Source organism: Rhipicephalus sanguineus, chromosome 2 (assembly GCF_013339695.2).
Source record: "Rhipicephalus sanguineus isolate Rsan-2018 chromosome 2, BIME_Rsan_1.4, whole genome shotgun sequence".
Lineage (NCBI taxonomy): Eukaryota > Metazoa > Arthropoda > Arachnida > Ixodida > Ixodidae > Rhipicephalus > Rhipicephalus sanguineus.
This window is the reverse complement of record NC_051177.1, coordinates 15,182,123-15,202,009: the sequence shown is the minus strand read 5'-3', so window position 1 is coordinate 15,202,009 and position 19,887 is coordinate 15,182,123. Positions and strand designations below refer to the sequence as shown.

The 19,887-nt window shown below is 48.8% G+C and overlaps 2 protein-coding genes across 4 annotated transcripts in view; one reads left to right on the top strand and one right to left on the bottom strand.

The window, feature by feature from the left end:
- LOC119382446 (protein nervous wreck) overlaps positions 1 to 19,887 on the bottom strand; it is a 159,318-nt gene that overhangs the window by 41,010 nt on the left and 98,421 nt on the right. The window lies entirely within an intron of this gene.
- On the top strand, positions 11,244 to 13,103 carry LOC125757102 (uncharacterized). The gene has a single exon (XM_049412207.1). It carries the CDS (start codon positions 11,446 to 11,448, stop codon positions 12,637 to 12,639), a length of 1,194 nt encoding a protein of 397 aa, XP_049268164.1. The 5' UTR covers positions 11,244 to 11,445; the 3' UTR covers positions 12,640 to 13,103.

Here is a 19,887-nt window from a genome sequence, read left to right as displayed (position 1 = left end):
ACGGACATACTTGACACGTCACTATGAAGCCGCCCTCTCGAAACCGAAACCGAAACTGCTGGTTGAAAGAAGCGGTATTAAAAATATATGCAATGCATCCCCAGGCACCACAACACTCTTTTTAGGGTTCTCGACACCCGTGCTTTCATTTAGAGCAAGAGCCCGAAAAATTTTAAAATTCATGTCAGTACTCCTTTAAAGCTTCCAACCCATTCCAAAGGGCTCAGCCATAATTCTTCATCGTCATGAGCCGTCGCATCAACAAAGTGCACATAATGCCCTACAGATGGTAGCTCGCTTCTCAGCAGAACGACGAATAATGGCGTAGTGGGTACTTCCCAACTTCACAAAAATTATGATTTGTGACGTAGTGGGTGCGTTGCTAGTGTACTTGCCCCAAGAGAGTTTATAATGGGCTCCAGAAATGCCGTTCTTCCAGCTTTCGCTGTGACTGTGCTGCGCTTTCTGCGCAGGCCTGGCGTTTTTTCTGTAGGTTAAATTATTTTAGTCATTGTTCACTTTGAAGTGGTTTTGAACATGGTTAGCCTTGTTTTAGGCCTGTATTGACCACTGCGGGACCATGCGACATGAGACAGTGTATGGACGTCAAGCTGGGCCAGTGCTAAGCACTTAAGGGGCAAGCTGCCGAAATGGGAAGTAGATAAAAAAACTGTAGCAGCCTAGCAAAGTGGGCTAGCTCGTCAGATGGCACCGAGCTAGTTCCAGCCACATTCCCTGTTCAGCGATTTCTCATCACTGAGCTGGTTGTAGTGTTACTACACGCTGCGACCTCTTTTATTCGGCTGACACAGTCCCCTTCGGAGCTAATGCCATCAATATGTAAGTAAGTAAGTAAACTTTATTTGGGCATAACACATACAGGGTTTGCCCGCGAGACGAGGCAAAAGGAGGACTTAAACCCCGTGACTAGGCCTTACCTCGCTGGGGCAGCAGAGACAGCGGATTCGAAAGTTCCAGTTTCACTAGAACATGATCAATTAACAAGAACATAATCACTAGTACAGTAAGAACACGATCACTGTTTACAGTAATAACATAATGACAGTAATGACATAGTAGCAGAACATAATCACTAATGCAGTAATAACAACAAGAACATAACGAATAATGCAGTGACCAGTAATGCTCGCTAACAGTAACACTTAGTACCATTACTAATGCAGTAACCAAACATATTAACATTTATACAACACATCCACTTCCGAAGCAAGAAACATCTTCATTATTAGATGTTTAAATTCACGAATTGTTTTACAATTTCTGGCTATTTCAACAACATTAGGATACATATTACATAAAGACGTAGTTTCATATATAACACATATAACAGACATATAACAGAGGATCCTGATGAGCGCAAACATTTGTTTTGAAAAACATGCCAACAAATTTACTTATTGCCGTACGGATATGGTGCATAAGATTCCGTTCAGCTGCGGCCGCTCAACGTAGGACAGACGGGTCGCTGTGTTAAGCACAGATTAATGAAACATAAGAGATCGCTAACCAGAGGCGCACCATCTAATCTCTCTTTACATTGTCGAGAGTGTAAATGTGCGCCGAAATTTGATGAATGCGCGGTTTTTTTAGGGGCACAGGAATGAAAGAACGCGTCTAAAGATTGAGGCCTGGCGTATCGACAGTAGTTGTAGCGCATACGTGAGTCAACCGTCGATTAACTTTCATAAACAAGAAATGAAGTGACTGGACAGTTATCTAAGTAGACTAAAGTAGACCACCACGCGTGCCGGATTCATAAGTATCGCCTCTTGCCAGCGCAGATATATTTTTGTCTCTACCTTCTTCTCCGCCGCTCTGCTTCTCTTTCAGTTGTTAATCGGTGTTTGTGGTGTCTTCTTTGTTGTGTCCATGTTTGTGTGCCCTGTCTCTGTAACATAAATACCTATAAACTATGTGAGCTCTCTGTTTTTCTAAACAGAGCACGGCACGAGAAAACGCCTTTTCCGCTTCTCGTACAGTGTTCTGTTTGCGTTGGCGATCATGAATATTTCCCAACTCGCCCAATTTGCTGCCCAATTACGACAGAGGATGATGCGTTCATCGTGTTATAACACGCCGAACGGGACTACTCTGTGGATAGAGCAACTCTCGTGTCGGATTGCCTGTTTGGAACATGCGTCATTCTTACCGTTATCGAACTACAACAGAAAAAGATAAAAGCGGAAATATGCGAAATCCCACTGGGATCTCTTTCGTGGCAATCCGCCAATGCTGGTCGAATAACGACCGAGAGCTCGTCCTTGATAACCGGGTCGAGACGCTCAAATCGTGGCGCCGCAATGCCGATCATGCTCACGCCGAGCGTGCGGGCCGTCGACGTGAACGACATTTTTTATTCCGGTCCGCCGCTCGGCTGGGAGGGGGCCGATACGGCGCCGTCGCATATTGGCCAAGATTGGAGCATGCGCGAGGGAGATGGAATGTGCTTGGAGGCGGCCCCGGCAGACGCGTTCTTCGTCTGGTCGTGCACCGTCATTAATTGCGTGATAACTTGGCGCTCGAAACCACGGTGCAAGCATATATACGCTTGCACCGTGGTGCTGGGAACGCACACGTTCTCGAAAAACGCACACGTTTAAAGTGGCCATCTGCAGTCACTCGTAAAATGCCAGCGACCGCCGAGCCCCCCACGTCTCTGTCGCGAGGGCCGGATGGACACTGTTCTACCACCTTGTGCGTGCATCACGTGACCTTACCGCACATTCAGCTGCACATAACTTGCGTGGTACCTCTTGCCCGATGCGTCACTAACATTACTGGCACTACGTTCATGTGCTGCTTTTAGACAGCGATATTGTCATGACATTTAGTGTAGCGACAGGCTCTCTCCTTCTCTTTCACTCTTTCGTGCCCCCTTTCCCCTTCCCCAGTACAGGGTAGCCAACCGGAGTTTATTCCTGTTTAACCTCTTCTGTCTTTCCTCTCTGTCTCTATACTACTGGTAACTGGGCGATATTCGATCCGAATGAAGCGACGCATACTGAAACATAAACGTTTGTCTGATGTGGCAAAGTGGTTGTGCTTCAAGAAGCGCGACTAGTATACGTGGCGCCAGTGGCATAGGCAGGATTTTTTTTTTCGGGTCCAGCATGGGGTCCGGGCAGATAAGCGTGGTCGAGTGCCATTTTGTGCTCTGTGTCTCATTGGAAAAAAAATTAGAGGGGGGGGGGGGGGGGCACGGGCCCGGTGTGTCAGCACCTGGCTGCGTGGCGCATCTATAGCAATGAACGACAGCGTGCGTGCCTTTATGCCCCTATCACGCATTATTTCGTGCTTTCCGAACGGGAAATATGCACTTTGAACGGTAAGAAAATTTAGCATATTTTAGAACGACCGCTAATAGAATGCCTTTACGTGCACTAGTAAGGAAAGAAGCTAGAACCAAACTACAGAAGACTACGCTTAGAATGACTGCGCAGTTTTTTACAGCACTTCGATATAATATATAAGTATATTCTGTATGAATGACCGCTGAGATAAGGCCGGCACTGAGCAGCCTTGACTTATATTTGTCTCGGTGGCGTATGTTTCCCGACGTATCGAAAGGAGGAACGACTAATGCAAGTGGCATCGAAAAGGTGCCCCACCCCTGATCTGTGCCCGTCTGTTGTCCTCTTGCTTCGTGTAACGATTTCCGAGTGAAGCGGGCCCCGAAACTTTGAAAAAATTCTTAGAACGCATTCACGTATACTGAGTCGTCCTTTCTCTTGAAGAATGCGGACGTCAGGCTCAGCACATCTTCTGCTGCAAATTTGGAAGTACGTACATATTACGTTCGAGATAAGCGATTGTCCCCAGGGGAGTGAAAGCGGTGGGCACTACACGAAGAATACATTTATATAAGATACCCTTGTGCATGGGCAGTTGATGACAATGACAGACAAGTGAATAACGCTAAAGGCGAGAATGTAATCCGGCGACCGGCGTGGACGCTGTCTAGATGCCCAGTGCGCACGGGTCGCCAAGAATAACCACGCTGGACGTCTAGCGTAAGTGGTTTAATATACAAGAACATGCAGACGAACGTGTTGTTGGGCGAGTTGGTGCTTGCTAAGAGACATAATGCAGGGCTAAGACACAATCACTAACAAGACGAACACAAGACGACGGGTCCCGTTGTCGTGTGTTCCTCTTCTTAGTGATTGTGTTTTAGCGCTGCATTATGTCTGTTACACAAGAACATGTTCTCCTACATTCTCCCGTATTCTAGCAACCTCCCGGAACTGTCGAGCATCGTGTACAATCTTCTCGCCTTAACTAGAAACAGCCTCCTCATTTAGCCTACTGAATGTTCCCGCATTTTTAAAGAATATGCGCTCACTATAGGTAACTTGTTTTTGACAGTATAAATTTTTCAGAATGCTAAAGGGAAAGCGAGAGAGGTACAAAGGGATTCCGGTAATTTTACGAGTAACGATAAAGTATTCGATTAATTTTCTCTCATCATAAAATATCCCCAAGTAGAAAAAAAAAACATTCTATGCTGAAGGATTTCGAAGCCGTCTGTCTCTCTGGTCTTTTGTTCGATGCAGTGGCTCATTTAACCTACATAAATTTCATTGCATGTCAGCAAGATTTGATATACAGTCACATCAAGAATATCCGGAAAAGGAACGGTCGATAATGAATCCGTCAGGACTGCATTTGGCAGCACATTGTGAATTTTTCAAATCTTAATCAAAGCAATGTCTGCTAATCTGGACCAATATTCCAGAAAAAGTTCGAGTGTAATGGTCGGAGAATTGTGTAAGGCCCATTTTATCACTGAAACGGAAAACATTCATTATCCCATGACGGTGCGTTGAGAAAGGAAATGTTGCTCAGGCGCTATGCTGTGTAAGCATCCTAGGTTCTTTTTGCAGTTATTTTCTGTTATAAAAACGTTATGAATTCCATATATTGGTGCAAATCGAGCAACGTCTTGGAAATAGCGTCCCGCTGCTCATCGTGAAATATAGTGCGGCTTGCACGACACGAGGGAGGAGACTGCTTTGTAGTACGGCTCCGTTCTCTTGCTTCCGTGTTTGCACGCCGAACTTTGGTTCACGATGAATCCGTAGCTCAGCAGCGTTTCGCTTTAAGCTCCGTCGATGCTCGTCTTGTTCTTTGTGGCGTCCATTCCGCGCGCTACATGTTTGCTTCGGCACGCTTCAATTAAGCGACGTTATTATTTGAAATGTCTTATTCAACACGCAAGTGGGCAGCAAGCCACGCGACACTTGGAGCACACTTCACGCGAAACTCACGACTTAGCCGTGGAAAGCTACGAGCCCCAATGAAAAAATTCTGGCAGATAAGACCCCTCGCGGACCCTTTCCCCGTAATTTTTCCGTTTTCCATGTGCGTATACACATGCACACACGAACATACATAAAGGATGCTTGAACTGGCAGTTATTTTCTTTGTTAACGCGTATGGTATCCACTCTTCCATTTTTTTTTGTTGTACTTTGAATTGTAACGCGCTTAGAAGCTTGACGCATTTTCCACACCGCTCACACTTTCCCTCGTGCAGGCCCGCGTTTTCAGCGCTTTTTCACAATGCTGACGTTTTGCGGTCGGTATCGTATCTCGTAAGCACAGTACTACAAAGACACCGTATTGAAGGTATCTGTAGCTTCCGGAATCGGAATAAAGCGTCCCTCTGCCGGGCATACACCATCGAGGTGCGAGGCCTCTACCCGCGATCACTCTAGAGTTCGCTCTATTCCCTGGCGTATACTTCTCATACATCTCGAATTTGCAGCTAAATTGATACTGCATTCTTTAAATGTCTGCTTTCACACGATACGTCTTGCAATTTGTGCACTCCCCGCACACATGCACGTGGACATACATACGTCCTGACGCGTGTGCGCAACACGTCGTGTTTGTGGTCAGCATTTTGAAAGCGTATTTTTTCTCGTGTGGCAGGTTGGTTATGCGTTCATACAAAGCATGACTTCAGCCAGGCGCTTGTCAGAGCTTTAGGTCCTGGCGTTTTCTGCATGAAAACCGAAGAACTTGCGGATAAAAAAAGGTGTCGTCGTCATGTCTCTGGGCCATCTGCAAGTCATGCTTTGATCATGCAAGCTCTTACGAAAAATGCGAGTGACACGATGGACACAAGATCCAATATAGCCCTCCCGGGTTTCGCAACAAACATCGCTGGAAAGACTCGTGCTGCAAAAACGCCCGCGCTCACCATCCTGGATAAGCAGAAGCCGCCCCTAGAATGCGGCTCTTTTATCTGCCATCCGAGGATCAAATACCGCGGGTTGACGGATCAGCTGACGCGGCAGAAAGGCTCTCATTACGCCGTTCCACGCACACGCATCCATCAAGAGCCACGAGTTATCGCGGGTGAAGGCGACGACGCTAGCGCGTGCACGGCGGGTTCGCATTAATTAAAAAGAATAAGTGCACGAGATTACCGAACATCGACTGCGTGATGCTTTGCATTTATAGACGCTATAGCATGCGTCACCGGGTGTGGCAAAGAGTAGCCCTGCCAAATTTTCACGAGGCCAGACTATAGTGAGGCGTGCAGGAATGCAGATATTCGTGGTAAATCAACCGGTGTTCCTCAGGAAAGCATGATGCACCACAGCTTTGGGTATGCGCATCTCCGTCGCGTCGTACGTCATTTCTCTCTTCTTGACTTCCTCATCCACGTACGGGACGCCAAAGCGTCCACGCCTCAAGAACAATACACCTCTGTCGTCGTTGCCGCACTGTAAAGAGCTCAGCTGTACGCACGATGCATCCGGTATTGTCCCAACCCAATCTGATTCCTTTCTTCCAAATGAAGCTTGTTGCTTCGATAGCATACTGTTGGAAAATATTTAAAAGCCGCGTAAACATATAGAAAAATTCTGCACTTTTTAATTATCATTTTGTTGCTTTTGTTCTTACCAGTTTGCATTTCTTTTCTCGGAGAGAGGACCTCATCAGCTGCTTCAATAACCACATTTTAGCACTTATTCTGTTTTTGACGTAAATTTGTGGCAAAGGCCACCATGCACATTTCGCTTTCCACTTCACCAGGCACGTGAAAAACAGCTTAGACACGGTGGTACAGAAAACGGTTCACACGAATCTCTTTTGCCTGAAAAGACGATAAATTACCACCGTTGGCAGGCATCGAACCCGCAATATTGTGGCCAGCAGTACAGCGCCATAGCTGTCCATGTGATCTCGCATGCCACTCTACGCCGACGGCAATCTTCCATTGGTTTCCCCAAACAATGAACTTGTATTCTTGTTTTTCAGACTGTGGCTCGGTCCCATTACAGAGGTGTACTCCTACTTTTTGCGTTTATATATCTGCTTAGCAGTATCCTGGCCTCTATCCTCGAAGCGACCGCAGTTGTGACCACGTGTCCTCATGCGAACACGAAGACAACGAACACTGCAGACACTACAGCGCTCAATGTATTCATCTTCATCACGCCTAGTGGATTGCATATGAGCAACTAGCTCAAACTAAAAACTCTCACGTGATCCACCTGACAGGGTCTCCAGGATTAACCGTAGTTTTGATTGCATCTCGAAAATCGGCCCAATTTATTCGGCGAGGCCAAGCAGGCACGCCAATCGCTGTCGAAAAAGACAAAGAAGGCCTCAACAAAAGATAAAACACGTACTTGATGGAGAAAAACGAGGGCGTCTGGGAACCACCTCGTTGAACGATTTCTTGCTGAGAAAAGCCAGTGAACGTCACATTTGCAGGGCCAGTGAACGCGTAGGCGCATTTGTTTGCCCCACGATCACTCCGTCTATCTACTGGGCAAGAAATACACCCACGCCAGTCGCACCGGCGTTAGGAGAAGAAACTTTCGCTCTGTAATAACGTAGTGATCGAAAGCCATGCGGCTCCAATCGAAGAGCCTACTGGTCATCGACATTCACTGGCGGGACAGTAAAATTATGATCGTAGAAAACCAGCGCTATGGAACGGGCAGAAAGGAGCACACATTATATAGGACACCTTGTGCGGTCTTTCTTATGCAGTCCTGTCCTGGTTTACTGCGCTATTCAAAGACTCCAAGCAAAGCACTCGTCCGAAGAAAGGAAAAAAAAGATGAAACACCGAGTGAACACCGTCGCTTCACTATTTCAAGCACTCTGAAGCGAACAAGAGGGAGGGCTCAAAATGCAAGTTCTTGAATGCGAGACAAGCCGGAAGCTGCGCCTGCATAGGAAGAACGCCAGTGTATCGCCGCTGCATGGCACGATGCACGGCACCGTGTGAGCGCAACCCCGCCGTTTTCGCCGAGAACGCGGCGACAGGATTCAGGGAGATTTCTGCGTCCGTCCTTGACGGATGGCCGTTCCTCTCTGGCGCCCGACCGCTTGATCCATCACCGCCCAACGGAGAGCTCGTTCCGAAAGCTCGTGATCACCTACTTCCCGAGGACGGTGGTATCGTGGTGAGAGCTCTTCGCAGAAATACTTCACACCTTCCTGCAGAGGTGCCGCTCCTTCCAGCGTTCTGTCCTTTCACACTTCATTTTGGCAGCCGAACACCGTATGCGACTGAGAGAGCGGGTTTGGAGGAAAACGCTCCTTAAGTGGGAGGTCCTTATACGATTTGTCTCCGGCGCTGACTTAAAGACACGTGCTCCAAGTCCAAGATCGGTTCCACACTCGAAGGCAACGCGGACCTTTTTTACCGGCGACTGCACTCGTTCGTCTAAATACGTCAAATGAAGGATGTCTATGAAAAGACAACCGACGACGAAATCTAAACATGAGATTGGAAATGTTTGGCAGATCATGTAAAGAGCTATCGAAGAAGTACGCGTCGAATTTAAAGAAAAGTGTTTAAGATCAAATGTGGGTAGAACCACGCGTTTTCAATACTCATACAAGTATTGATACTGGTTAGCTCCGAGAATGTTGGATTCGCTCCGTGGATTTCATGAGCAACGGTTGCGTCGTCCGCGACGCCGAGCACTGCTCACCGATCGAGTTTCGACTCTCCGTGATGCCCCTCCGCCTCTCGCCGATCGTCGTGCCGTGACGGTTGCTTCGTCCGCCAAGCCGAGCACCTCTCACTGATTAAGGTTCGCCTTTCCGTGATGCCCTCGTGCCTCTAGCCGATCGTTGCCCCGTCCCTGAACTCTGCTGACCGGATCCCCCATACCCTTACTATTTCATATTACTCTTTTAATCCCTCCTTATCCCTCCCCCCTGAGAGCTACTGCTGAGGTATCATCCACTGAGATAGATAATTGCGGGGCTCTCATTTTTCTTCTCTTCCTGTTTTTTTATTATTAAGGATCACTCGCCCCCCCCCCCCCCCCCCCATGTTATTTTTAACCATTATAGCAGAACACTGATAGAAAGTGCTGTTTTGGATTCGTCTTAGCCGGCACGTTTCTCACGGTATTGTCACGCCGATTTTTTATGGGTGGCTGGAACACGGTCTCTTTTGAATGTGTTTTTGAATGTGTTGCGAATAATGGCCCAAAGTCCGCTCGCACATACACAGACTCTGAGCTGTTTTTTGTCTCACTGCCGTCACCGGAAGACGGCTAAAGCGCATGCTAAGAAAAACCCGTTAATGTAAAACGTGTGGTGCCACTGCAATCGCAAAGTCAACTGCAGACCTATCACGTACCATTACCAGAAATGGCAAGATTGCCCCGAGAATGTAATTATGTTACATCAGTAATTATTTTTTACAGAAATGTATACATTAAATATATTTGAATTACATTACAAAGTAGAGCTGGCCGAAAGTAATAACATTACGATGTCTTTTGAATAGTAAGGAAATTACTTTGAGAATACTTTAAGGAAAGCTCGTCATTCACGCATAATTTATGTAAGCTTTATTTACAGCACATCTACATTGAAATCTCAGATATCTTTGTTCATTTTCTCGCACGTGAGGTCTGGAAGAGAGGCGAACGTGTCTTTATTATTTTTCTTCCCTTTTCGGGGACAATTTTCTATGCCATAAGTAGGGCTCCGTGTTTTCGGTGTTTATTTTTCTTGAAAATCGGCGGGTGCTTATCGGAGTTAATATTTATGGCGGAAATTTGGCGTTTATCGGAGTTTATTTCTCGTAAATCCCCAATTCTCCGAAATTCGGAGTTTTGCATTATTCTCGAAACACCAAAATCTTAGATCAATTCATATCTGAATACTAAAACGTCAAAACACACGAAACACATTTTATTTTTTCTAGAAGGTTTGAATGCACAAAAACATATACGCACAAGCAAAATACTTGAACACAAGACACCTGTATTTGTGCGTATAACAACCTTAGCTTATAGCTTATTATAAAACACGCAAACATACTTTGCGAGGTTGCTGTTAGTGATCGAAGCGCGCTCCTTTCGATTGACGACTCTCAGCTTTGAAAATGCCCTTTCAACGTTAGCGCTAGAAACAGGAAGCGCCAGAAGACGCAGCGCGCAGCGAGAAAGCACTGGCCACTGGACATTGTGAAGTCTACAAAACGACAGAGGTTCAACAATGTTATATTTCATAGCACTGATAATTCGCAAAATCACTCAGGAGCTGGCTGATGTCGTCAGTTTCAAGAAGCACTAATTTAAAAATAGGCGCATAGGTCTCCAACGCGCAGGGCAGCTCATGCTTCACATTTGGATTCACAATTTGAACACAGTACCAAAACGATTCTTTGGTGTACTGGAGTTGATCGCACAGGTTCCTTTCAGATGTCTGTCTCCACTTTTCGGCGACAGCAGCGTATTATCCGTGAAAGTCTGCGACAGTTGTTAAGCGGTCATTCTGGTCAAGGAGGACCAACATACTTGTGACATCTGATGCGAAGACCTCGGTTGGATCCCGCCATTGACTGAAGAGTGCGTGCAAACGAACCCCCAGTATGGGATAAACTTGGTGTTCCAGGATACTCTCTGCCTCAAGTTCCTTGATCATTGAGAGCTGTGGGAACCACGCCCACCGGCTATCGCGAGATAGCGCCACGTGCTGCGCAGAAGCGGTGCGCGTGGCCCAGCTGCGCGGCTTAAAAGGGGCAGCCTGCGCGCTGCCCAGGAGAGACGTGCCTGGGACGCCAGGAAGGACGGATGCTGCCACCCGCGCTGGCCGATTGCTGCTGCCGCCGATCATGGTCGTCGCCTCGTCGTCTCATGTTCCTGGACCGACCCCGCCGTATGCAGCGTAGAGTTAAATAAATTGTTGTTGTTGTTTGTTACGAGTTGAAGCCTCCGTCTCCCTTGCTTTAACTACGGACGGGACGCAGCAAGCCCAATACCCACAGTTGGCGCCCAACGTGGTTTTTGCTCCCGCCCGCAGGAATAGCACGGTGGACGTAGGTCCGGTCCCTTGTCTCGTTCGTTGAGTCTCGGTGTAGCGCATTCTCGTGTGTGTTCTTTTGTGGCGCGGGTTTTCTTTTTTTCTCTTCAACGCGCAGGCAGACGGAATGCATCTCCGGTCCGGGACGATCTTGCCTACCGGCGGCGAGCAGGATTCTTCACACGAGCAGGCTGACCAGCTGCTGGCACAGCAGCTGAACACATTTCAGCGTGTCGCTGAGTTGTGCAACGCGGTCATGGACCGCATGGACACTCGGGCCGGCGAACCACATCCCCTACCTCCGGCCACGCTACCGACGTACACGGGTTACGACGACCCGAAATCGGTGGCTGACTTCCTAGAGGAAATGGACAGGTATGTCAGAGCGACCGGTGCCTCGGAAGCGCACGTGATGGCTCGAATCCTGCCGTTGGCTTTACGGGATGCCGCAGGACGGTGGTGGAGGCTACAAACGCCTTTCACCACTTGGGCAGAATTTGAACAGCGCTTCCGAGAGGAATTTCTGCCCCCTGGGTACGAGCTGCGAGTCCAGCGTGAGCTCGAACTAAGAACCCAGCATCCGGACGAAAGTTTGCTCGAGTACGTCCGGACGATGCAGGAACTGCATCGCCGAGCAGCACCGACTGCCTCGGAAAGGGACCAAGTAGCTCGGGTCATTCGACAGAGTCATCCCAGATTCAGGCCATTTCTTTATGGGCGCACATTCGAAACCCTTGAGCACCTCGCACGGGAGGCCCGCGGTGTACAAGACGCCCTGTTAGCTGAGAGCACTTACGTGCCACCGCCAGCGCCGCAATCTGCTCTTGAGCCGTCACTGGCTTGGCGCGCCCCCGTAGCCAGTCCCTCATGCGACCTGACGAGCCCAGGCGCATTCACGGCTATCTCCTCCCGCGCCCTGGACCCCTTCGCACATGAGCAAGGGCGGCGCGGGGCCCCTTTGAATACCGTATCAGGGGTAAGCTGTCCCTGGGAGCAAGTGTCCGCGGAGCAGCGTCATAGTGCAGAGCGCTGGCTCCTTACTCGAGCCATACAAGAGCATAGTCGGTCGGACCCCCAGTCCCGATACGCCAGATTCACAAGTCCTGCGCGAGCCGACTGCGACAGGCGCTCCTGTTATGGGTACTCCGGGGGCCACTCCGCCGAAAGGCGTGATTTCAATGATAGGTTAACTGGCCAACGCAGACATACGCATGTCGTATGCTACCAGTGCGGTCAAACTGGTCATGTGAGGCGGCAATGCCTTGCGCGGCGTAGCGCGAATGCAGAGAGTTCGGGAAACCGCTTCGGCCGGCGACACTAACCACTGGCGGTGTGTCGCAGCCCACGGCCGTCAATGCCAGGAGCGTGGAACGCTGTGCGGAGCGTGTAATGGACGAACATCAAGCTGGTGAGTCAGTCATCGTTCCCTCTGTTTGCCGCGTAACGCAGGCGCAGTCTCCAGAACCGACGATGAAAGTTAAAGCGCTGGGCATTACCGTACCTGCTCTTCTTGATACCGGTTCAGGAATCTCGTTAATCGGTGACGTGTTGCTAGAGAAGTGTAAAGCTAAAAAGATGAAGTTTCGTAACTCAAATGTTCAGTTGCGGATGGCATCAAGCCACGTATCAAACGCTGAAGGTTGTGTTCGCTTACGGATAAGCTTTAATGGAAAAACGAAGCGCCAGCGATTTGTTTGTTTGCCTGGCCTATCAGTGGCAATGCTTCTCGGTCGAGATTTTCTTGCAGACGAGGGGCTCACACTCGACTTTCCTGCAAGAGGCTACCGCCTTCACGGACAGTGCGAGACAACACCCTTTGCGGAGAAGAAAGACTTCGTGCCTGTATCAAGACACGCGGAAGGCGTGGCAGCCATGCACACCACCCTGCCGTCAGCAGTCATGCAGTCCCTCAGCGACTTCACGGGAACGAACCACCAGCGGAAGCAGCTAGAGGCCGTGCTGACACCGTTCTCGGGAATGTTTACGGAACGTCCTGGGAAGACCGACGTCCTAGTGCATCGCATAAATACCCGCGACGCCCGGCCATGGCGTTGCAACCCGAGACCGCTGAGCCAGCACAAGCGAGCCGTTCTCGATAAAGCCCTGGACGAAATGATCGACACAGGAGCCGTACGACCCTCGGACAGTCCGTGGGCCTTCCCTGTGGTATTGGCCCCAAAGAAAGATGGTACGGCACGTCTTTGTGTGGACTACCGCAGGCTCAACGCAGTTACGGTGAGAGATTCCTACCCTTTGCCAGCAATATCGAGCATAACTTATGCGCTGGGAAACGCAAAGTTCTTCACCACTATCGACTGTTCTCGTGGGTATCTGCAAATCGAAGTTCACCCTGACGATATCCCGAAAACGGCATTCACATGTCATAGAGGCTTGTTCGAGTTTGTGCGCATGCCCTTTGGTCTTTCCAATAGTCCGAGTTCTAATCAGCGCATGATGGATATGGTCTTGGGTGATGCAAAGTTTAATTACGCACTTTGGTATCTTGATGATGTGACGGTGTTTTCGTGCACGTTTGAAGAGCATCTTGAACACTTGCATACGGTGCTACAGCGCATGTCAGCAGCCGGTCTAACTGTTCATCCCGGAAAACTGCAGCTCGCTACTAACAAAATCAACCTTCTTGGGTTTGTTGTCGACAACGGCGTACTAAAACCAAACCCAGATAAACTGAAGGCAATTGCAGATTACCCCCCACCCCAGAACGCTAAGAGCTTGCAAAGGTTTCTCGGAATGATTGCTTTTTATCGTGACTTCATTTCGCAGTGCGCAGACATCTCCCGACCACTAACTCAGTTGCTGAAGAAAGGCACGAAATGGCTCTGGAGCGGTGAGCAACAAGGAGCTTTCAACACGCTTCTGAAAGCGATCACAAGTAACGCCTCCCTTCAGCTGCCAGATCTTAACAAACCTTTTGTGTTACAGACAGACGCCAGCGATTACGGACTTGGCGCAGTACTTCTGCAGGAATGCGCAGGCGCTCTGAGGCCCGTTGCCTTCGCAAGCCACACTCTGACCGGGGCGGAACGAAACTACTCGGTAACAGAAAAAGAGTGCCTGGCTATCATTTTCGCATTAAAGAAGTTTGACATGTTTTTGGACGGGACTCAGTTTGTCATTCAGACTGATCACCAAGCGCTCTCTTGGCTGAAACGATTGCCTAATCCCTCGGGACGATTGGCCCGATGGGCGCTTACCTTGCAGCGCTACGACTATGTCATTGAGTACAAGAAGGGCAGCACGAACACAGTTGCTGACGCACTTTCACGTGCACCTTTGTCTATTGAACCGCAGGTCGAGCCGGAAACAGTGTACGCGGTTACACCAGCTGTGACAATACAGTCACGTTGGGGTACTTTGGTCACTAAACAGGAGCTTCTGGCAGCACAGCAAGGTGATGGCTTTTGTCGTAAGGTGTCAGAAAAGCTAGCGGCTCGTGATCCAACTGACACCGGAAGCGACGAGGAGACAGACTGCTACCTGCTCGGAGAAGGAGGCCTCTTGTTCCGGTACTTTCCTCAGGTTGATGATGGTAGTGTGGAGTCACCGTTTCGAGTTGTTATTCTTCGCAAACTTCGCAAATTGTTCATAAAGTACTACCATGACAGTGCTTTAGCTGGTCACTCTTCAGGGCAGAAGACTTACGAGAAGCTGTGTCGTACTGTAACGTGGCCAGGTTTGAAACAGGATGTATTACGCTACGCGCGTTCCTGTTCAGTTTGTCAAAAGGCGAAACCACGTGGTGGTTTACCGTTAGGAACAATGCAGTCAGTTGAGAGTACATCGCCATGGCAGATTGTTGCATGTGACGTAATGGGCCCGTTTCCCATGAGTCCGCGGCGAAACCAGTATCTGCTTGTTGTGACTGACCATTTCACGAAATGGGTTGAATTGTTTCCTTTGCGCAAGCTCACTTCGCAGAAAGTATGGGACTGCCTTCTCGAAACCTTCACGAGGTTCGGATTCCCTGCCCAGCTGATCACGGACAACGCGACGTACTTCACCAGCAAGGTGTTCACGGATTCCTGTGACGCTTTGGGAATTCGTCATAAGCGCACGTCTGTGTATCACCCGCAAGCCAACATCACGGAACGGGTAAACCGAAATGTGAAATCTATGCTTGTCGCGCATACTGAGCGTCATAAAGACTGGGACCTGAAACTGGCAGAAATAGCGTTCGCAACTAGGACGACAGTTAATCGCTCAACAGGCTTCACTCCTGCTCAACTTAACCTGGGCAAAGAATTGAGCTTTCCGCAGGACAGTGCTTTGGCATGTGCAACCGCTTCTTCAAGGCCTTATTCAAAGTTTGCAGGGGACCTGAGACAGAGGCTGACCGACGCGGTACAACAAGCCAGACAGCACCTCGATGAGTCCCGAATGGAACAGGCAGGACAGTATGACAAGCGTCGACAAAACGTTAGCTTTGAGGTAGGGGAGTTGGTGTTGAAGCGGACACACCCGCTCAGCGACGCCTCGAAAGGTTTTGCCGCTTCCTTAGCTAACAGGTGGGACGGACCGTATAGAATCACCCAGAAATTTAGGCTTTCGTACATGCTGAAAGATTGCTTAACTAATCAAGCGTGTGGCCCTATTCATGTCTCAGATCTTAAACCATTTTATTCACGGCAAGACGCAGCAGCTGGCGATCCAGATATGCCTCACCAGGGTTTGGCCACCCAGTCACCCACGCCACCAAGCAAGTGGTACAACCTGCGTCCCCGGTGACTGACAAGAGGCGTTTGCGAAAATGACTCATCCCCTTGACTTGTATTTTTTTCCAGTTCCGTTTTCCACGAATTTTGGAGGGAGGAGGAAGCATTCATAGGCCTTCCCAAAGTACTTTAATGTCCCGTTCGCCTTGTTATGCGTTGAATGCACATAATTTTGTTTGTGGCGAGAAGGAAATGTTTACTGGTTTTCATTGTCCTCGCTATGCTTTAGGGTCCCTGCAGCCGGCCTTTCCGGACCATCCTCCGGTCCCCACCACGTCATTTTGAGGGGGGGATGTGTGGGAACCACGCCCACCGGCTATCGCGAGATAGCGCCACGTGCTGCGCAGAAGCGGTGCGCGTGGCCCAGCTGCGCGGCTTAAAAGGGGCAGCCTGCGCGCCGCCCAGGAGAGACGTGCCTGGGACGCCAGGAAGGACGGATGCTGCCACCCGCGCTGGCCGATTGCTGCTGCCGCCGATCATGGTCGTCGCCTCGTCGTCTCGTGTTCCTGGACCGACCCCGCCGTATGCAGCGTAGAGTTAAATAAATTGTTGTTGTTGTTTGTTACGAGTTGAAGCCTCCGTCTCCCTTGCTTTAACTACGGACGGGACGCAGCAAGCCCAATACCCACAGAGCACGGCACACGAATTCGTCTTCAGAAACCTTATCTTAACGAGCAAGTCGTGTACAGCTTCAGGCGATGAAATAAGACTCTTGAGCTTCTCACACTTCGTTTCCTTGGCTTCGCCGCTTTTCAAGAAAGACAAAATGGCGCGCCAGTAGTCCAAAATACCTTCTACAGCTTCATAAAAAGAGAACCACCTCGACGGACATATATACGGTCTTCAGCGCCTTGATGGCCATGCCCATGGCCAAACACACAAGACCAAAACAACACAAATATTTGCTTAGGTTCATTTTTGGTATGTTTCTTGGTGTTAGAATTTTTTGCCTTGCTCATCTTTGCATTGCTAATTTTTTGTCACGTGGTTTGTTTCATGTTCATGATTTTTCATTTCATGATATTTTCATGTTCTTCGCAATAAACCTAGCTGGAAGTTAGCGCTCGTCTTCGTGTACCTTTTGTCCTTGTTCTGAGTTGGCGCTATAACATTTGTCATGGCCTGCCAACTAAGCCAAGCCGCCCCCCTTCTAAGTTACAAGACCACACTTACGGCGCAGCTACTTCAACAGGGCAGGAAAGTGCACAACAAAATCGTGAACTACGTAACGAGCTTGTCCTGATTCCATCCTCCAGAGCGTTGTTGAGTAGGTGGCACGGATCTTTGAAGTGAAGCGCCGTGAATTCGGGGTTGGCGAGTTGCAAGTCCTTGTGAAGCTTTTGTATGTGAGAACCTGAGCCGGAGCACAATACAGCTACGTCGCCTAATACAGCTACGCGCGGTGAACTTTAAATCGGTCAAACCAAAAGGTGTATCGCGAAACGCTCGAGGCCCGTGCACTTAGATTTAGGTGCACGTTAAAGAACACCAGATGGTCAAAATTTCCGGAGCCCTCCACTACGGCGTCCCTCATAATCATATCGTGGCTTTGGGACGTAAAACCCCAGATATTATATTACAGAAGATGTACCAATGAGCGCTTAGAACTTGCCCTTTCGATAAAGAACGGAACCAGGTCATATTGGCCTTTGGAGTTTATCGGAGAAATCTGAATTGTCGGAAATTTTACCGGCGAATGTTTATCAGATTTTTTCGGGTAAACCCGAAAACACAGAACCCTAGCCATAAGGGAAAGTGGACATGCTATATTTTAGTCAGAAGTACTTGGGAAAGTAATGGGAAAATTTCATAAATTTCACGCTTAGGGCAATTCATTAGATTACTAAATTACCAGCAAACAATCTATTTCATGACAGTAAAACTAATTTGATTACAGTAATTTCATCATTGTAATTGCATTACTGCCAAGTCTGAGCAGGACAAATGCAGTGATTGGGAGGTTTTATTCCAAAAGATTTAGATAGTCCCCAAATTTTGTCGATGGACAAAAGCACGCTGATAGATAGATAGATAGATAGATAGATAGATAGATAGATAGATAGATAGATAGATAGATAGATAGATAGATAGATAGATAGATAGATAGATAGATAGATAGATAGATAGATAGATAGATTCTTTTGACACAGACTCGCAGTCCTGTTGCAGACAACTGTTGTGCCAGAGCACCTGACCGAACGGGGAAGCGAACAAGCACCTGCACTTCGTTGGAAGTTCACGGCATCGCGGTCAGCGTCTGCCCTGCGTCCAAGCAAAGGGCCAGCACCTGCCACCTGGAAGCAGGGATTAAGCCCTGCATGCATTGTCTGAAATCCGGGAAAACGGCGTCTTCGCCCAGCCAGCCCCGTCGACTGACGCCAGTCGTTTTTCGAAGCTACCCAGCTACGGAAAGCAGCATTCCTGAGGACGATGGAAAGGCTGCTCCACACCTGGGACCAAACAGCCTCCCTGTCAACACCTGCAACCAAGGAAAAGGCCAACCCATCGAGCTGCCCTACCAGTTGTCCACCATCGGTTGGGTGGGTTCCAAACCGTCGTGCTGTTCGTACCGGTTTGTCCCAGATCAAACAATGGACGGATGCCTTATTTAAGACCGGGCTGGTCTGTTGTTAGAGAGACGCCCCAGCCGACGTGGTCGTGCTGGCAGGCTCTGTCCTGCTATAACCTGCTATTACCTGCTATTACCTGCTATAAACGTTGTACCGTTTTATAAAAGTTTTGGCCTCTTTGCTCTGCTCCTCAGCGATAAGTGCGATCTTCGGCATCATCGGCTCGCAAGCCTCCCGGCTTTCTTCGACACGAAAACCCCATTCGTAACACAACAGAGCTGATGCTGCTAAACGGCTTAGATAGCTCTGAAAGGAAGCTTTCCGTTATTACATAAAGCTGCAGCACACTGTGCGTGTACCGAGCAATGTAAATGAAAATTGACACTCTTATTGTGTGCCTATCATGCTGTAGTCAGGATTCGAGCAGTTTCGATGCATTTTCGCATGGCCCTGGCAGTACATCGCTGAATGAGCAACTCAAAAACCACACTGAGCTTATGGAAAACCTCGTGGAACTTTTACTCTTTTTGAGGCTGTATGTCGCCGTTCAACCCTGTCGACATAAAAACGGCTCTATTTCAGATCCCCATTCCAAGCGAACGCACAGATGCCCGCATACTTCTTTTGTTCTGGGGTGCAAGTTCCTTGACTGTACGGAAGACCCTGACCAGGCAATCGAGGAGGGGATGATGAAATGGGTATCGGCTGTTACAACAGCAAGTGCGTTTTTGCTAAACTGGAGCGGGATCATGGGAGGCATGCGTCTCAGAAAAGGAGCTTTTAATTCAGCACAGTTGAGAGAAATCTTGGCTTAAAAAGATGAAATGGCTGATAAAGGCTGTAGAGACAAGCTTCTCGGGCTCACATAGCGTCCAAACGACGACACAATGCATATCGCTACAATGCTCCTGCTTAGATAATTGGGTAGAGAGCCAGATGCATGGAGGGAGGTGCTGCAAGCACTAGAGCAAGAATGACTCAGGCAGTTTGAATTGTTGCACTGTTTACGATACAGGCCAAGTTACCTTATCAGTAATTATGGTGACTGATCGTAGTTCGTAATGCGGCATTTTCTGAGAGAAATGATGGTGTACACATACTATTGAAAATCACTGACCCGAACCTGCGCCTTGAGAGTAAATGGTGTCATAATTGCCTTGATTGCCACAATTCCATGTCTGTCGTTCTGTCACGGTCCCGTGTGTAGCGCTGTTTGTTCCCGTCTCAAATAGTGCCCTTGCGCTGCCGTGACCTACTCCAAACGAA

Coding starts and splice junctions, on each gene's coding strand:
- LOC125757102 (XM_049412207.1), top strand. CDS start 11,446: ATGCATCTCCGGTCCGGGACGATCTTGCCTACCGGCGGCGAGCAGGAT.